The following is an 18,629-nucleotide window of genomic DNA, read 5'->3' as shown; positions in this document are numbered from 1 at the left end:
AAACTATTAACTATTTAATTAATAACTATTAACTATTTAACTATTCTTAATTCATTATTTACTAATAACTATTCACTATTTGCTATTATCTATTCACTATTTACTATTAACTATTAACTATTAACTATTAACTATTAACTATTCACTATTTACTATTAAACTATTCAGTTATCACTATTCACTATTTACTATTAACTGTTTAGTTATCACTATTCACTATTCACTATTTTACTATTCAACTATTTACCTTTTAACTATTAACTATTCATTATTCACTATTTAACTATCCACAATTCAACTATTCTTAATTCACTATTTACTAATAACTATTTTACCATTTACTATTAACTATTTACTATTTAACTATTCAGTTATCACTATTTATTATGAACTATTCACTATTTAACTATTCAGTTATCACTATTAACTATTTGCTATTAACTATTCACTATTTACTATTCATCTATTTAACTATTATCTGTTAAACTATTTAGTTATCACTATTTACTATTAACTATTAACTTTTCACCATTAACTATTTAACTATTTACTTAAACTATTAACTATTTAACTATAACTATATTGAACTATTAACTATTTACTATTTACTATTTAATATTAATTATTCATTATACACTATAGTGTTTGCATACTTGGCGCAAGCGCACTAAATAGTTAATCAGTTAATAGTTAATATTAAATAGTAGTAATATATATATTACTACTTTACTATACAACTATTTAATATTAACTATTAACTGATTAACTATTTAGTGCGCTTGCGTCAAGTATGCAAGATGTTCATGAGACCGCTCCAAGTACGCACGTACTCCATTCTTTAATTCTTTAATTTGATTGAGAACTCCACATTCACCTAGCGTTTTGAACATTCACCAAGAGTGCACATTTACCGTAACATATATATACTCTTCTTATATCTATGTTTGTAGTGTAATTTGATGTACTTTATTATACACATCTTGTATATTACATTATTGTTGTATTGCTAAATTAAAATGAAATGATAAAATGAAATACAATACTTTGAAAATTACCTATTTTTTTATTTTCTAATTTTTGCGCTTTAATTTGAATGCATTTAGGAGCGCGAGGCTGCCGAGCGACATGGGATTAAAGCGCCATCACGCAACCTTGTGTTCGTGACTTTCCCTAGCTCTCTGAACGCAAATATCGCGAGAGAGAAACATCTATATTATTATGTTGTCTAGGGAACGAACTGTCAAACTGGTCGACTGAATAATCCGAACATTCTGATATAAATGTAATATTTTTACTATTCGCAAAAGAACATTCAACTGATTTCACTAATCAGCAACCCCTGTCAGTAGAAAACAAAAATTTAGAGTGCCTATTGTGTAGAGTTCATTTATTTATATTTTCGCGTTATTGAATCAATTTTAGTTATGACTTATGAGTGACTTCAACATATCTCAGCAACTGAAGTTTTAAAAAATATACAAATAACAAAAGAGTTTAACCTTTGAATATGTTTCTGAACGGCATTTAATTTAAATAGTAATACAGACATTTATGAGAACAAACTACATAGGTGTAGTCGGTGTAGTAAAAATAGTAAGTAAGAAATGATTTCTAATATTCAGTAAACCATTTGATAATTAATCGAGTTTAAATATGTTAAGCTTATCAAGCAACTAATTGAATTAAACATAATTAGTTACCCCATACATATACTTTTATTTATATCACCTGACAGAAGATAAAAATGCCTTTGGTAATTTGATTTTATTTCATAATATGTGTATTATGAAACATATAAAAGTATATTATTTTTGCTGGCATATTTCTTAACCTGCTTGTTTATTTTTTATATCCTGAACAGGGGTTCATTAAATTTGTGTTTTTTTAGATTTTATTTATTGGTGAAAGATGAGCTATCACCGTGGCAGAGAAAATAGATGGTATAATAACACAAATTGGCCATGGACTTCTCAGTATGGAAAATATACTCATGGTAAAGATTCGTGGCCCAGAGAATGTAGTGGATATAATAGAGATTCAGAAAGGTATTATGTGTGGATAAATGTTATTGCAAAGTAATTGATAAACTTAAAATGATTATTCCACTGGCACTCATTTGAGAAATTGATGATGAGTGAATTTAATGTCAAGATAGTTTACGTCATGTTATTTCAACTTGTAACTTGAATCAATTCTTTGAAATTGTTAGTATTTGTGACCTTTTATTACTGTGTATTGGTTTGTTTGTATCTTTGATGAGTATGGTACAGTGCAACAATATTTTATATGGCGAGTTTAGTACTCGAATTCTATAAAGCTCACCTTCTAATGTTATTCTTAGCATATAATTAATTATTTGAATAACAATTCAAATTCACAAAAGTTTTTGACAATGCATGAGCCAGTATTGATCTTTAAAATAGCTGAGTTTATAATACATTTATCAAACTAATAGTCCATGGCATCATGCCTTGAGGAAAATTGTTGGAACTTAATTCAATGTAATAAAATATTTGAATAATTTTAAATGTTATCAAATAGATTAATAAAAATACTGTAACTTTCATTATTTATATTTTTACATGAAAAGCAAATAAACTAGTTGAAAGTGGCATTTTTCCTTAAGGCAAGTTGCAAAAAGTCCTGATAAATAAAATGTTTAACTGTTCAATTCAATTTAGTTAAAACATTGCGATTTCCAACTGATTCCAACTGATATCTCTCCGACACATTTATATTATCAGTCATTATATTAATAGGAGTGCACAGACAACTGCTTGTATGTCCTAAAATTGTAGTCTATTATTCTAAATTTTGATTATTTTATACAATTCAATCACTTTTTGTAAGACAATTTAGTTTATTGCATGAACTTTATCGCAATGTTAAATTTCATGAAAAGCGTTGAGACAAATCTGTCTGTGGCGTACCAAGCAGCTTCAGTTGTCAGCACCGCTTTAACAACAGTACCTGGAGTAATTCTTAGCCTCAAAATTTCTTCTACATCGTTCCGTAGAGCACTAAATGGCGGGCACACGAAGAGCACTTGCTCAGCATCTTCGATTTCGCCCAAACAATATGGGCAATCCGGCGAGCTATCGTGCTTGAAGCGATATAGGTAGGCACGAAAACAGCTGTGCCCAGATAGCATTTGCGTAGTGTAATAATTCACTTCTTTATGCTTGCGATTTAGCCAGACTTTGATGTTTGGAATGAGACGATGCGTCCATCTGCCTTTCACTGCGACGCCTCACAGTCGCTGCCATTGGTTAATGCTGTTCTGCCGTTCTTCTATTCTGAACTTTTCAGGACTCAGTAGTTAATGTCTTTGATGGTAAATTGCCCGTCTTTCTTCTGCTAAGACTAAGAGAGGCAGAGTTCCTGAAATGATGCACACTGCTTCCTCCAATATTGTCCGAAATGCGCAAGCAATTCTTAAAGCACTCAGATGATATATAGGTCCTGCCATTCTCCTTGATTTTTGAGTTTTGAGAACATCAGCCCATATGGAGGTACCATATGTAAGCACCGAAGTAACCACTGATGATAGTAATATCCTTCTGGTTTGTTCAGGGCCTTCAACATTAGGCACCAGTTGAGCAAGTCTGTTCCTAACTATTGACGCCTTAGCAATAACGTGTTCCACCTGTTGATTGAAATTTAATGTTTATACAATTCAAATCAAAATTTTACAATTAAATAACAAAACAACCAGATATAAAATACACATAAAGGAATGCTAAAATAATTTAATTTTGTGTCTTGATTTTATGAAACTTGATATTATGTTTAGAGCATCTTCAAAAGTTGAGGTTCTGTATATCCATTGATCCGCAGCAATTATTAAAAAGTTTAGACGCGTATCTGGAAAAAAAGAGCAGTATCAGAGAAGAAGAAAAATATTTCACAGCTAAGTAATACTCAGTTATAGCCAAAAATTGCTGTAATTGTAAGATATCACATTTTAATATGACATTTATAATATGAAGGAAATAGCACCACTGTATTTCTTGAAGTCAAAATTAATATATTCAAAAATGTCATAAAAACTGTTGGCTTTTAATAAATTAATCAAAACGTTGTGGAATTTATGATTGCTTAGTTTGGGAACAAAGTTGTTACTGTTTTATTCAATAGTCGTGGGCAAGTTGGTGAAGGCATTAGCTGGTTTTTGAGGCGTAACATTACATCCTTATAAGGCCTTCCCCATGGGTTTTTCTCGACTTCATCCACAACTCTTTCCAGAACCTAACATCACTATCTTTGATAGCTTTATTTAGTTGCCGTGTCAAGTGTCTGTTTGTATTCCACTATCAATTGTGCAGGATTTGTGAGACTATAACCTCGCTGAGAGATCCTTCTTTTCTTATGGCACTCATTATGAAGAGAGCTGATTTCTTCATTCCTCCAGTGTTAAAATTTCATGTGTGTGTTTGTATGTGTATTTGTGTGTGTGGTGTGTGTGTGATAAGGAGACGTGCTCATTAGTTTTTGGCGAAGGCAGGTCTAGCCGTTCCGAAGATACGGGGCAAAAAGGTCCAAAAACGGTTACTCAGTTTTTAGGAGAACAGCGCGTCCGATTTTAATAATTCAAAAAAGATTTTACTTGTATTGACAAGATGAAGAACTGATTAAATTTTTGGGAAGGCAGGTCCAGCGTTTATGGACTCTCAACAAAAAAAAGTTAAAAAAATGTTATTTGGCGGTACAAAATGTTTTTCGGATATATGTACATGAAGTTATCAGATATTTTATAGAGATTTTAATAATGTGTATACATTTTGTGTAATGTTTTTTTGGGTTCCGAACCAAAATTTTTAATATCGCAAAATTTTAGCAATTTGCCTTATGGCACGATGTCTGTTTGATTTTGAAAAGTTTGATTTTTAAGATGATATGTAAGAAACATTGGAAAGTGAATGAGCTAAAACTGTTCTATTCTATAAACTAGACTTATATAAAATGACTAGCTGACCCGCTGAACTTCGTATCACATAAATAATCATTAATAAAATTTAATTAAATCTTGTATATGAAATAATTAACACATTTGGTTGGAATTAATGCGAAGCTTTCATATATACTATATTTTAATTATCAAAAATACCTTTTTTTTATATTTCATATATAAAATATTTTATACATTTGCTTATGAATTGAATGTTTTGGACTCAATATAAAGCTTTTTTGTAGACAATATTTTTGGTCTTTTTTTGCGGTGCGTAAATGAATAAGGATGATGGTTTCCCGACGCGCGAACACGCAACGTATAATTGGCCGTGTGCGAAACATGGAAACTCTAAGTTGATACCGCAAACCTGTAGCGACTGTCCTTGCGATTTGTTGATGCTCATTGCAAAAGCGAGGCGTATTGGAAATTGTAAACGCCTGAAATCAAATGGTATATCCGTTGGGATCATAGGAATTCGCGGGATCAATACATCTTGTCCCTTGTATTTACCTTTAATTATTTTTGCCACAATTACATTATTCATTAGCTTTTTTACAACCAATCTTGTTCTATTGCATAGTATGGGCTGATTTAAATTACGTAGCATGATGACAACTGATCCTACTTTCAATTGTAAATTATGTGGTGGCAGCCCAGGCAATTCTAATGAATTTAGAAATTCTGTAGGATAGTTCAGTATGTCATCCTGATTTGTAGCGGTGTCTACAGATTTATAAGTAATGCATTCCCCTGGAAGTGAACTTTGTATTGTTGCATTGAGATCGTCGACATCTTTATTTTTTGCCGCCAATATTGCTCGTTCGCTCAGCCAATTGAGATCGTGAAATTGTTGGTTTATATCTGGAAATACGCATTGAATAAGCTCCTCCTTTGTGTTTAGCACAACATAGTCCTGCAGATTCACCATTGTATTATAAGGCTTTACAGTGCTGACAAATGATCGACATGTCTCCAATTTTTACAAATTTGTGGGCACTGTAATCTATTTCCGGATCATAAGAGAATGCTGCACGCTCCAGGTTGACTGAAGCATTGCTTCTGCGAATTCGAAAAGTTTTATTTTCGCGTGCTCGCTGCTGTTGTGATCGATTTGCAGCAACTTGTTCTCTAGCAAATCTGTCATTGCAATCTGGCTATCATTATTATCAATCTCCATCTGCCCATCAGTGCAGTTATTACGCGAATTACGTTTTTGGCGTGTTATTTGACTTCTACGAGCAATGTCAGGTCTATTTCTTCTCGGCCTCGTGAACAGCTGGTATCAGATTTATATAGTATAGATACTACTGTATATAGGGTTTGTGATTCTCTTAAATCACACTAAAACACTATACTTCTTCAGTAACTCTGTATTCGAGTTAGTGATTCTCCTAAATCACACTAAAACACTACACTTCTTTAATAACTCTGTATTCTCACTATCTTTTACAATAACTTTGATTCGGCATTAAGCTTCAAACCATAGATAAAAGAAGAGTAATCAAACAGAGCATTAATCCTTACGTTAACTAATCAACCAATATTACTTATATCATAGCTAACTTCATACATCAATGTTCGCACTGATGACTGTTGCATTCAAATTTAACTTATTACTAACATAAGCTTAAAAAAATGTATAAACCCGAAAACTTAAAAAACAACTCAAACACATAGGAAAAATTGAATTTAAGAAAACATGATGCACATAGGAAAGTAATAAAAAGATTCAATAATAATCAAAGTAACACATAATCATAATGTGTAATTTAAACATAATTTTCCACAAAGCTTTAATTTTTTTAGCTTGTTTCTTGTTCTAATTCTTAAAATATACTAAAAAATTCCATTAAATTAAATAAAATGTAAAAAACTTTAAAACAAATAATTAGTAAAAAATTCGTTGCTTGAAATTTATAACACTACATTTATGTAAAATGTATGTCACCAACTTAATATAATAGTATCTATAATATATTAAACTGTGCATTCATTCTAAATGTTAAACACTAAATATGAAGACAATATAAAGCTATAACAATGCATCTCTAGGTGATAAATAATACAAAAAACGATATATATTTCTCAATCTTTATTATAATAATATATATTAATTATAATTATAAATATTTTCGTTCAATATATAATCAACTAATAAAAATTTTTATCAGCTATGTAAACATTAATCTATTGAAACATTAAAGAATTTTCAGAAACGTCAAAAAATGCATAGTACATTTGTTTTTACTGAATGTATTCACAAATAAAGAAATTAGACATTAGTAGTAATTTATTGTTCAAAGAATTTTGTTTGAAATAATTTAGTAGTCGACAAATTTCTTCCTCAATGAAATTAGTATTTCTTCTGTAATATCGCATGACATAAATGCATATAAATTAATAAGCAATAAACAAATAACAAATATTGTTTAAATTCATCTTATTATTTTTCTCTATTAATTATATAATCAATAACCTTCTTGGAGTTGTAAACGATTATAATTTAGCTTATTATCAGTAAGTTGCAATTTAAAAATTATTTTCCGTGAAATGCTTTATGCTGAGAGTTCTCCGGCTTGTTATATAGCTATAGAAAATGGACATTTTTTCTTTCTCAATTTGCTTTCACATATTCACATTTTTAACATAGTTCATATTGCAATAAATTTTAATATGTTTGTTTTGACTTTCTTTTTTTGCAATCGTGTATCCAAATTAGTGGCATCTTTGTTATCACCATGACTTGTAAATAGTATGTTCGGGAAGTAATTGGAAAAAGACCCGATCAATAACAGCATTAGTATCTGAACAAAATAAAGAATATTCTGTATGTGGGATATGTTAAAATATTTCAATTTTTTTATTGGAAATTGGAATGCTGGAAAAACTTTTTTCTGTGCACGACCTATTTGGATGATGAAATCATGTAATATAATGCAAGTTCGTACTGCTGACACTAAGCAATTTTCAAACAACTTTGTTTCCGAAGATCTGTGATTTCCGAAGATTACTATCTGTGTTATAATCCAATTTTCTTATTCATATTGCTGTCTATTATAACTTGCAATAAGTGATTAGACAGAAATGTCTATGGAGGCCCCATCGATGAATTCCAAATTTAGGATTTCAATTTGAATAATCTAAATGCTATAATAATATAATTCATAAAATGTTTTGGTAACACATTATTCATAATTGTAATGGAAAATTTGTATTGTAAATAGATTGTACTGTAAATATTTGTAATGATTACTTCCATATCTAATTAAACTGCACTTATGTTGATGTCACATGTCATAATGCGATCTTCATAAGCAATTTTCAAACATCTTTTTCCGAAGATTTTGTACTTGTATGTACACATAATTGAAATTTTTATGAATATGATTTCTAAAATTACTATCTGTGTTAAAATCCAATTTTCTTATTCATATCGCTGTCTGTTATAACTTGCAATAAGTGATTAGACAGAAATGTCTATGGAGTCCCCTTCGATGAATTCCAAATTTAGGATCTCAATTTGAATAACCTAAATGCAATAATAATATAATTCATTAAATGTTTTGGTAACACATTATTCACAATTGTAATGAAAAATTTGTATTGTAAATAGATTGTACTGTAAATATTTGTAATGATTACTTCCATATCTAATTAAACTGCACTTATGTTGATGTCACATGTCATAATGCGATCTTCATAAGCAATTTTCAAACAACTTTGTTTCCGAAGAACTTGTACTTGTATGTACACATAATTGAGATTTTTATGAATATGATTTCTAAAATTACTATCTGTGTTATAAACCAATTTTCTTATTCATATCGCTGTCTATGGTGTCCCCTTCGATGAATTCCAAATTTAGGATATCAATTTGAATAACCTATATGCAATAATAATATAATTCAGAAAATGTTATGGTAACACATTATTCACATTAAACCAATTAGTACTTGCACAGCACAGCGTTTGAAACAAATTTATTTATTTATTTTTTCATAAGCAAGCCTTAATTAATCAATAATAATAGTATTATTTCAAGCTGTTGATAAAAGAATACAAATAGGCAGTGAGCAAACACTTGAGAATTAAATAAAAACCTCATATAAAATCAAAATAAACATTCTTATTAACATTTAAAAATATATAAATAATTAAATTTTAAAATTAAAAGAATAACACATAATCTGTTCCAACTTGACAATCATCTATTTGACACATGAGTAGGCGATACTCGATACATCTGTCATTTGAATAATATTGTGTGGGAAGCCATTTTGAATCAAGTGCTGTTTACCAAAAATTTTCAAATTAAAAATGTAAAGTTTCTACGCGGATTTGAAATATTATCTCACCTTTTGGACAATCTCTGGATTGGCACGAATTTTTCAAAACTAAGACTGGCCAAATCCATTCAACCGTTTTCGAGTTTTATTCGGACATTTGAAAGACAGCTCCATTTTTATATATAAGACTAGCTGACCCGGCAAACGTTGTTTTGCTAAATAAGGTATATTCTAAACTATTTCTAGAGAATCAAAAATATTAAGACTTTAAGTGCATAAGGATCTGATGTTGTTTGAATGATATATACAATGGGGTATTATAAAATCAATAAACCCCATTAGTTTGTCTATATTTTGTCAATACAATTAAACTACAAGTTTTATACACTTTCTATAGAAAACATTGTATAATCCAATCCGAGTCTTTTTTGGGGATTCGGCTTATTAATTACGTTTCAAGTTTTTCAGATTCTTTTTTTATTCTGGATTTTGTGTATAATTGTAAATATTTCTTCTGAGCTTATACATAATTTTCAAATTTTTGCGAGGAGAGATAAAAAATGAATTAAGTATTTCTTCTTTTACCTGCTTTTTGAAAAGTTTCAAGTTACATTCGATGAATTAAAGTAAATTTAATAAAAAGTATATATGTAGAGCAGGGTGAGGCACAAAGGTCCAATTTGACTTTGAGCAAATATAAACTATATTGTGAAAACCATAACAATTATATCACAACAAATAAGACATATCAAACGAACAATTATCTGACTACGTTCAGGAACATTGTAGAAATGTGCTTTTTTGATGTCTTCCAAAAATTTGTTATCTAGACCTTTTTATTCTATATGCGGGGTAACTTGTAACGGGCAGGTGGCAAAAGGTTTAAAGCCTTATTATAATTTTAAAGGTATTTTACAAAATAATTACATTTATAACAAATGCTAAAACTACCAACGGAAGAAAATACTTTTATTATGGATTTTCAAAGATTACCGTTTATCTCCCCCATTTCAAAGATTATCGTTTTCATATCAAGTTTGTAGCTGGCTATACATCTTTTTTCCTCTACTTTCAAATATTGTTGTTAAACAATGCTTAACTTTACTGATTTTTGGCACATCGGTGGTGGACCTTTTTAATCCCGGACCTTCATATATTACTATCTATTCTGCGATAAATTCTGGGAAATTATATTCGACAAAATGTCCTAAATTCGACAAATTTAGGTTCTGAATTTAAATAAGATAAATAAAAATAATATAACCTAGAAAATGTTTTATAAATACCAATGAGTATATAAATATACAAATGAGATCTTTCAGAGCACCGTGTTTGAGAAAAATATGCCAAAAAGTGCATTTTCATATTAAGATATAAAAAAAGTTTATATTGTGAGTCTCTAGTAACACTTGCGGCCTGTTTACTAACGTTTTTGTATATAAATAAAACTACAAACAAAACTACTTACTACAAATTTATCATAAACTAGCCGACCCGACAGACTTTGTCCTGTCAAAAAAATTGTAATGTGGCGGTGTTTTGTTCCTACCTATTCTATTGCATAGGTTCTATTCTTTGCAAAAAATTATTCCGAACAGAACCGTCACCGTCACTGGTAATAATTCGGTGTGAATTAAGAATAATTAAATGAAACACTATATGCATTTAAAAGTAAGTAATTTTGATCATGCAAATCATCTTTCAAAATTCAGTTTAATTTTCATTGTAGTGCTTTGTGATAAACGATGTTTTTTGTTTGATTACCTGGCGCATAGACAAACAAATCTGATGGTTTTCCAATCCGGGACAGACAACATACATTTTTCCATGTGAGAAACATGAATTTTCCAAATTAATACCACCAACACTTAATGATACCATAAACGCACTGGAAACTGTAGTCGTTTAATCTCAAATGGCATCAGTCGGAAACATTGGGATGCACGGTGCGAGAACATTTTCTGCTTTATACTATCTTTTCAATATAGTAGCTTCCATCACGTTGCTTGGTAGTTTTTTTATCGCTAACCTTCGAATTTGCAACCATTGCAAAGGCGCGGTTGGTCGATATTTTGCAAAATTATAATTGCCGATCCAACCTTTAATTGAAGATTGTGAGGTGACAATCCTAACAAATCCAGCGAAGTTAAAAACTCCGGTGGATCGTCTTGGTTAGTTGCCAAAAGTAGTTGAATTTTGAAATTTAATTCATTTACATCAATGTTTTTGGCTGCCAATATAGCTCGTTAATTAATAGAAAGATATTCACATGTTTATATAAATGTATTAAAAATTAGATTATCAAAAACTACACATAATGTCATGACATAGATCATTGTTTTTTCTACAAATTTTGTTGCCTACTCGATTAAAAAAGAAAAGGGCTGTTTTTAGGGTTTTCCCGGCAATTATTCGATTTTTTCTCGCCGTAAGAACCATCCTTGGACATGAACGAACATTTTAAAAGAAGAATTGGCCAAATTGGTCCAAGTGTTGTTGAGCTATGCGCTTACCAACACATTTTGCGATCCATTTTTATATATAAGATAAATAATATTCGCGTAAAACATCCTAATTGAACATCATCTGTCAAAAGCGTTTGACATTTCACGAAATTGCCACCGTCCATTGTTTTATTTAAATTACGCTTCTACAAAAATTTTCAAATTAAAAATGTAAAGTTTCTACGCGGATTTGAAATAATTTCTCACCTTTTGGACTTTCTCTGGATTAGCACGAATTTTTCAAGACCAAGACTGGCCAAATCGATTCAGCCGTTTTCGAGCTTTATTCGGACATTTGAAAGAGAGCTCCATTTTTATATATAAGATTATAGACCAAAATTTTGTGGCCTAGAATTTAATTTATAAAAATAATCGGTATTTTGCTGAACCACGAGTTTGTCCCTAATTCCGTGATAAAATTCGGCTTGTGACATAATGCCGGGAGTCATTGTGCACTATACCATGATGGAGCTTGAAACATTTTGATCGTATTTAATTAAAAAATTAAATGATTTTATACATTTGTTTAATTTAGTTTTATAAAACTGATAAAAATATAAGAAGTTAAAAAACTTCTGAAACAAAAAAAAAAACTGGTAGTGTATGGCATCGTGCTTTGATGCAATTTGCTAGAACTTCCCGTACCGTAACGAAATATTCAAGAAACATTAAATATTTTCAAATAGATTATTATAAATATTGTAACATTGTCTAATATTTATAAAAATTATGTAAACTGAATTGCAGAACTTTAGCCAAAAATAAATTAAAATCTGAATTATTTTCGATATACCAAAAAAAATGTTTTTTTTAAAATAAAGTTTTAAACAGTTTTTTTTCCAAAAGCAATTATTTTGTTAACACTAGAAAGACGGACTATTTTAGTATACCTACATTGCCTGAAAACAGTCAAAATGACTGCGTCGTGAAAAAAATAAATAATGCGTTTAGAAATTTGTTTAAAGTTAATTTTTATTATTTCATGTACTATTTACATTTATACAAATTATCTATAAGTGCTAAAAATAAAAAAATTGTATATCTGAAAAACAAGTTCATTATTTTTACAATTCATGCAAATATAATTTGAGATCTTTTTATGAGTACATTTTCCGCCAACATATTTGTTGCAACTTTGACACGTATTATTTGTTTTATTATTATTACAAAGTCTTATATGGCAAAATTTCCTTTCATTACTATTGGTATTTGCATGATGTCTGTGGGTCATCATTTTCCTTTGATTTTTTTTGTGTTGATGTCGTGTAGTCCGCGGAAAGTTGTTCTGCCAATTCAAACAAAAACTGTTCTCTAAGAATTTGTTTTCTTTGGATTTTTATTCCTGTCGCTTCCTTGTAAAGAATCCAGACATTTATCGCAGTCAAATCCAAAATATTGAAAAATATTTTCAGGGGGCATGGTCTACGTGAACTGGATTTCACTGTTAATTTACTTTACCTTTGATCTGTCATGTCTTCTTTGCTGACTTTGCTTTGATTGATAAATAAGTAAATTTCATTTTTTTTGCCTCATAGGCCCCACGAGCATATAAAATTCCAATAAATGCACGTATTTATGGTAACGATGTTGCCCAATCGTACCCCAAAATTCGACTGTCCTCTTCTTCTGTGCACTGTTTTATTTGTTTGATAATATAATTATCTATTATCAACGGAAATGCACTGACAAGATTACCTGTAATAATATTCTTTTCTGCATAGCTTGTTGGCCCTTTCACACCCTTGAAAACACAATTAGATGATGACCTTCCTGGAGTACCACCTTCGGCAATTTTTGTCCATACAGTACCATCGACAGCTGTTTCCGTTTCTTGAATTCTTTGATCAGTTTCTGAGCCACTTAGCACCCTCCTGCATACACTGATGGCACTTTTATTTTTATCAATAGTGATCACCTACATCGCTACCCTCAGAATCAGATGATTCACGTGGAATATAATCCGATTCATCTTCAGATGATTGTGCCCAATGTTCTGCATTTGATTCTATGTCAGAACACTCTTCACTTATGTTTGTTAGCTTTTGCAATAATTCACTTCTCTTCGACATTTTATTTATAAGTTCTAAAAAATCAACTGAACAACGCGTTATACTGAAAGTTACTACGTGAAAAAGACCGGTCTAATGTCAATACTTACCAAAATTCGGTTATTTCTATGTAACAAATGCATTATCGCTCATTCGAGATGAATGATCGCGGGATTACGATTTGCAATACAATAACAAAGCCGTTTGTTTATGTAAAATTTCTATAGCAGTCAAAACGACTGTTTTCCGTCCATGCAGGCATAACATGTAAGAATATTGAAAATAAAAGTGAGATAAGGCAAATAATACGATTTATCTACGCATTTATATGTTGTATAAAAAGTCACAAAATTTCACGAAGCTGCGACTTCAAGTACATAGTTATTTTTATGTTTGAAAATGGAAAACAGTCAAATGACAAGCAGAAATTTAATTCTTTGAATCATTCAAATCGGACGCTTAGTTCTCTCAAAAACTGCCATTTTTTGTACATTTAGCTCTGTATCTTTGAAATGGCTGGACCTGACTTCGCCAAAAACTAATCACCTCTTCTTCCAATTATTACAAATAGAATGTTTTTGAGATTATTCAAATCGGATACTCCATTTTCTCAAAAACTCGATTTGTATTTTGTGCACTCTTTGCTCCGTATCTCCGATATGGCTGGACCTGCTTTTGCCAAAAACTAATCAGGACATCTCTCTATCAATAGGCATCGAATGTTTTTTGAACGCCTGAAATCGTGGACGAAAAAATGCATACATACAAAACACACACACACATCCATTTTTTTTCTGAGGTATGCCAAAATGTTCAGAAACCTTTAAAACGTGAAAATAGGCAAACATTTTCATTTTAGATCTTCGGTTCATTACTATAATTACCCTACGGGAAGTTAATAAACTTGTATTTTTATTCAATTTATATAACAGAAATAATTCATCATAGATGAAAAGGTAGAAACAAATGATACTCTCATTACTACGATAATCTAGGTATTTTGGAATAATGCAACTAAATGAAAAAACCGTGTACATTCTTATCATTCATTTTAAACCCAATTATTAAGGTTTAACATAAAAAAAAAACATACCGTAATTACGTTACTGTATTCTGTAGTCATTACCGAACTTATTAACATCAGATACATCGCCGTATTTAAGCACAGTTGAAAATAAAAGACAAAATTATTTCAAGTCTACTTTTCGTAATTGCGGAATTACGTTGACTGGCTCAGTTGTGTGAACCTAATTACGGTACTTATGAAATTGACAATTTCTTGACAAATATATGCTCGATTTAACTATAAAACTAATTTCTTATTAATACTGATTATTTAATAACTTCACAAATTTGAATCGATGAAGCTTATCGGCATCGAATAAAAACCTTAAGCAATGGAACCGTCACATTAACCTAACTAGCTAACAAGCCCGTACAGAATGGCGATCGGATCACGACCGAAGGGCTCAAAAGCTTTTTACGCCTTTAAAAATTAATATTTAAATTCGAAAATCGTGCTCTTTCGTTAGGATTCAAATTATAATTGACGTGCTATTGCAAAAAATTATAATTTACCGACCGTTTTCTTATTTTGCGATCAAAATGAAAAACTCCCGGAATAATGTGCTATCCCGGATTAATGTAAATAAGTGAAAAAAATCGTGTACATTCTTATGAAAAGGTGGTCATTTCAAACCTAATTATTTCTAAGGTATGCCAAGTAGTTTTGAAGCATGTCTTTGAAATGTGAAGATATGTAAAAAATTTCATCTTTGATTTTTAGTTTGAGATATATTGAAAATTTTGAACTATTTTTTAAAGCAATCGCACTGCTTTTAGCTGCATAGAGACACAATATCGAAGCGCGTAAGCGCCGCGTCGCCGTCTAACGGACAAACGTTGTTACGAAACTCAGAGAAATGTAAACAAAATTGATACACGTTATTAAAATCTCCATAAAATATATGATAATTTGATGAGCATATGTCTAATGATCATTTTTGACCTCAAAATGGCATTTCATTTTACTTTTTTTACTAGATGTCCGAAACCGCTAGACCTGCCTTCCCAAAAATTTAATCAGTTCTTAATCTGGTCAATACAAGTAAAATGTTTTTTGAATTATTGAAATCGGGCGTTCATTTTTCTTAAAAAACCATGTACCCTTTTTGGAACTTTTTGCCACGTAACTTCGAAACCGCTGGACCTGCCTATGCAATATTATCAGCACGTCTCCTTATTAATAGGAATCGAATGTTTTTTGAATAATTGAAATCGGTTGAACCGTGTTCCCGAAATCGTCGACGAAAATTTGTGTCCGCACACACACACATACACCCATTTTTTCTAAGGTATGCTAAAATGTTCAGAAACGTCTGAAACGTAAAAATATATAAAAAAAAATTTTTTCGATTTTTTTTGCGATTACTATAACTTGCCCTACGGAAAGTTAAAAAAGGCACACAAAGGAATTCATGGAAAGACAATTAATTATTTACATTACAGTATCAAAGTTGATATCCTGTACCTATTGGAAAAAAAATTGTGGTATAGGCACACTAGTTGGAATGGCTAATTTCAAATATGATTAGAGAACATTCACTTACCATATTAAAATTTTTTGTAAAACACGATTGCAATTTTATATGATTTGAAAAGAAATAAAAAAATATAAAACTAAATAATTTAATATTTTTGATGTGGTAGAATATTTGGAAAGTGTTGAAATTTTTTGAGAATCTGAAAAAGAAATAGACTTATTTGTAAAATTGTCAATTTCGTGAGAAGATTCCAATCTTTCAATGTTTTTTCCGAGATTTGGCTTAAATTTTCTCGATAGGTTCTACGAAAATTGTAGTACTACATTACAAAATATTTATGTATATTTACGTTTCAATGACTTTCGAGCGGTTTGGCACATCTTAGTAAAGTTGATATATGTGTGGCGTGGGTGTATGAAGTATGTACGTGTGTCTGTTTGGATTCAGTTTTGTATGTACGATTTTGAGAGCCATGGATCAACCGATTTGAATAATTAGAAAAAGAAAACATAAGATTCCTATTGATAAGGAGACGTGCTTATTAGTTTTTACCAAAGCCAGGCCCAGCCGTTTCGGATATCAGAACAAAAAGAGTGCAAATTCAGTATTCAGTATTTGCGAATTCGAATGATTCGAAAAACATTCGATTTGTAATGACGGGGAGACGTCCTAATTACTTTTTGGCAAAGGCATGTCCAGATGTTTTGGAGATACGGAGCAAGAAGTGCAAAAAATACTAGTTTTTGAGAGAATGTAGCGTCCTAATAGTATTATTCAAAAAACTTTTTGTTTGTTGATGGTATGAATATATGGTTATTTTTTGGGAAAAGCAGTTCAAGCGGTTTTAAAATTTTTAAAAACAATATTTGACAAATTGGCAAACAATTATGATTCGTTTAAAATTATCTAAAAACAACTTTGTTTTAAATTTAAAAAGTATTGAATTTTTTTTATTCAATACTATATTTACAACTTTCCAGTTAAGGACATTTAGCAAACTTGTTAATATCATAATGACATGTTGGAAAAAAACAACTCAATAGTTGTTTATCCATTCGTTATAAATAATATTAATAATATTTTAATGACAATAATATAAACTTAAATATTTTCTTATAAATAATAACTAATAAATATTTTCTTATAAATAATAATAATCTTCATCTGGGAAATTGATGACTTAAGTCAAGTGGCGATTTTCTCTTGAGTCTACGACAATAATTTTCTGTTAGCAAGGAGTTTGCTGGTGCATTTGGGTGACTGTTCAGCTTGTCTCTATGTTTTTAAAATTTTTAATTTCTAAATGGTGTTGACTTAGTCCATTAGCATTCCAAAGGTACAAGTTCATTTATTGTTTACCACTAGGCTTGTGAGAAATTTGAGCATTGGCTTCTTGTAGCTGCATTGGTTTGAGAGTAATCATTATGATTCTGTTGTGAATTAAATTATCTGTGTGTAGCTTGAGAATAAGAAATATTTGGGTTGACTATACTATCAATTTTTCTATGCTGGGTTATATTTCCACTAAGCAAAGGAAATCTTTTTTCTCGCTCTTCCCTGTACTTTTTATATCCTTTATAATTGGCTCGATGGTTTCCTGTACATAATACGCATTTTACGTTTGTATTAAACTTGTCAGCCCAAGATCACTTAGACTTAGACGTAATGTTCGCGCATTTAACACATCGCGGTAATCTGTGGCAATAATTTTTCGTCCGTACTGTTGACAATGTAAACACTGTACTACTTCTCTAGTTGGCCTTTTAGGTTCAATTACAACATTAGTCCTATACAAGTATTCTAAATTAGATATAGTTTTGTTGGTTGTATTTTACTCCAATTCTACTAGAAATAGATTTAATTTCAATCTGCTCCTGATGTTCAAAATTCTGAAAAACACTTTATGTCCATGGGTTTCTAATTCTTGTTTAAGTAGATCCACGTTTGTACTGTGATGCAAATTTTTGAGAACTATTTTAAAGCTGTGTTTATTTTATTCTTGTACATCTGGGTACCCTTTTCCCATAGATAAACAAGTATAAATAGATAGCAAACAGGACCGCTTTTCGATTATTTTAATTTTAATTTTACGCTGCTGCCATAGAGGCGCGACGAGTGTAGCATTTAAATTTACCCCTAGGTTTAATTCTAAGATAATTTTTTATATTGTTGAAATAAATCTGATACATTGATATGTCAAATAAGAACAAATGATACTCATAAAAATATATTTTCATATATATTACAAACATTTTTATGAATGGAATAAAACTAATATTCAAGTAATAATTAAATAT

General features: G+C 30.3%; 1 protein-coding gene across 1 annotated transcript in view; it reads left to right on the top strand.

Annotated features, from left to right (window-relative positions):
• The first annotated feature begins 1,253 nt into the window (after positions 1–1,253).
• LOC113371414 overlaps positions 1,254–18,629 on the top strand; it is a 292,058-nt gene continuing 274,682 nt past the window's right edge. The window contains exons 1-2 of the mRNA XM_026612042.1: positions 1,254–1,593; positions 1,889–2,045. Of these exons, the coding sequence (XP_026467827.1) occupies positions 1,909–2,045 (137 nt within the window). The 5' untranslated portion in view covers positions 1,254–1,593; positions 1,889–1,908. The remainder of the gene's footprint in view (positions 1,594–1,888; positions 2,046–18,629) is intronic.

Source organism: Ctenocephalides felis, unplaced genomic scaffold (assembly GCF_003426905.1).
Source record: "Ctenocephalides felis isolate EL2017-DRISC unplaced genomic scaffold, ASM342690v1 CF-g0.4_SCAFFOLD_01492, whole genome shotgun sequence".
Lineage (NCBI taxonomy): Eukaryota > Metazoa > Arthropoda > Insecta > Siphonaptera > Pulicidae > Ctenocephalides > Ctenocephalides felis.
This window is presented reverse-complemented; position numbering and strand designations above follow the sequence as displayed.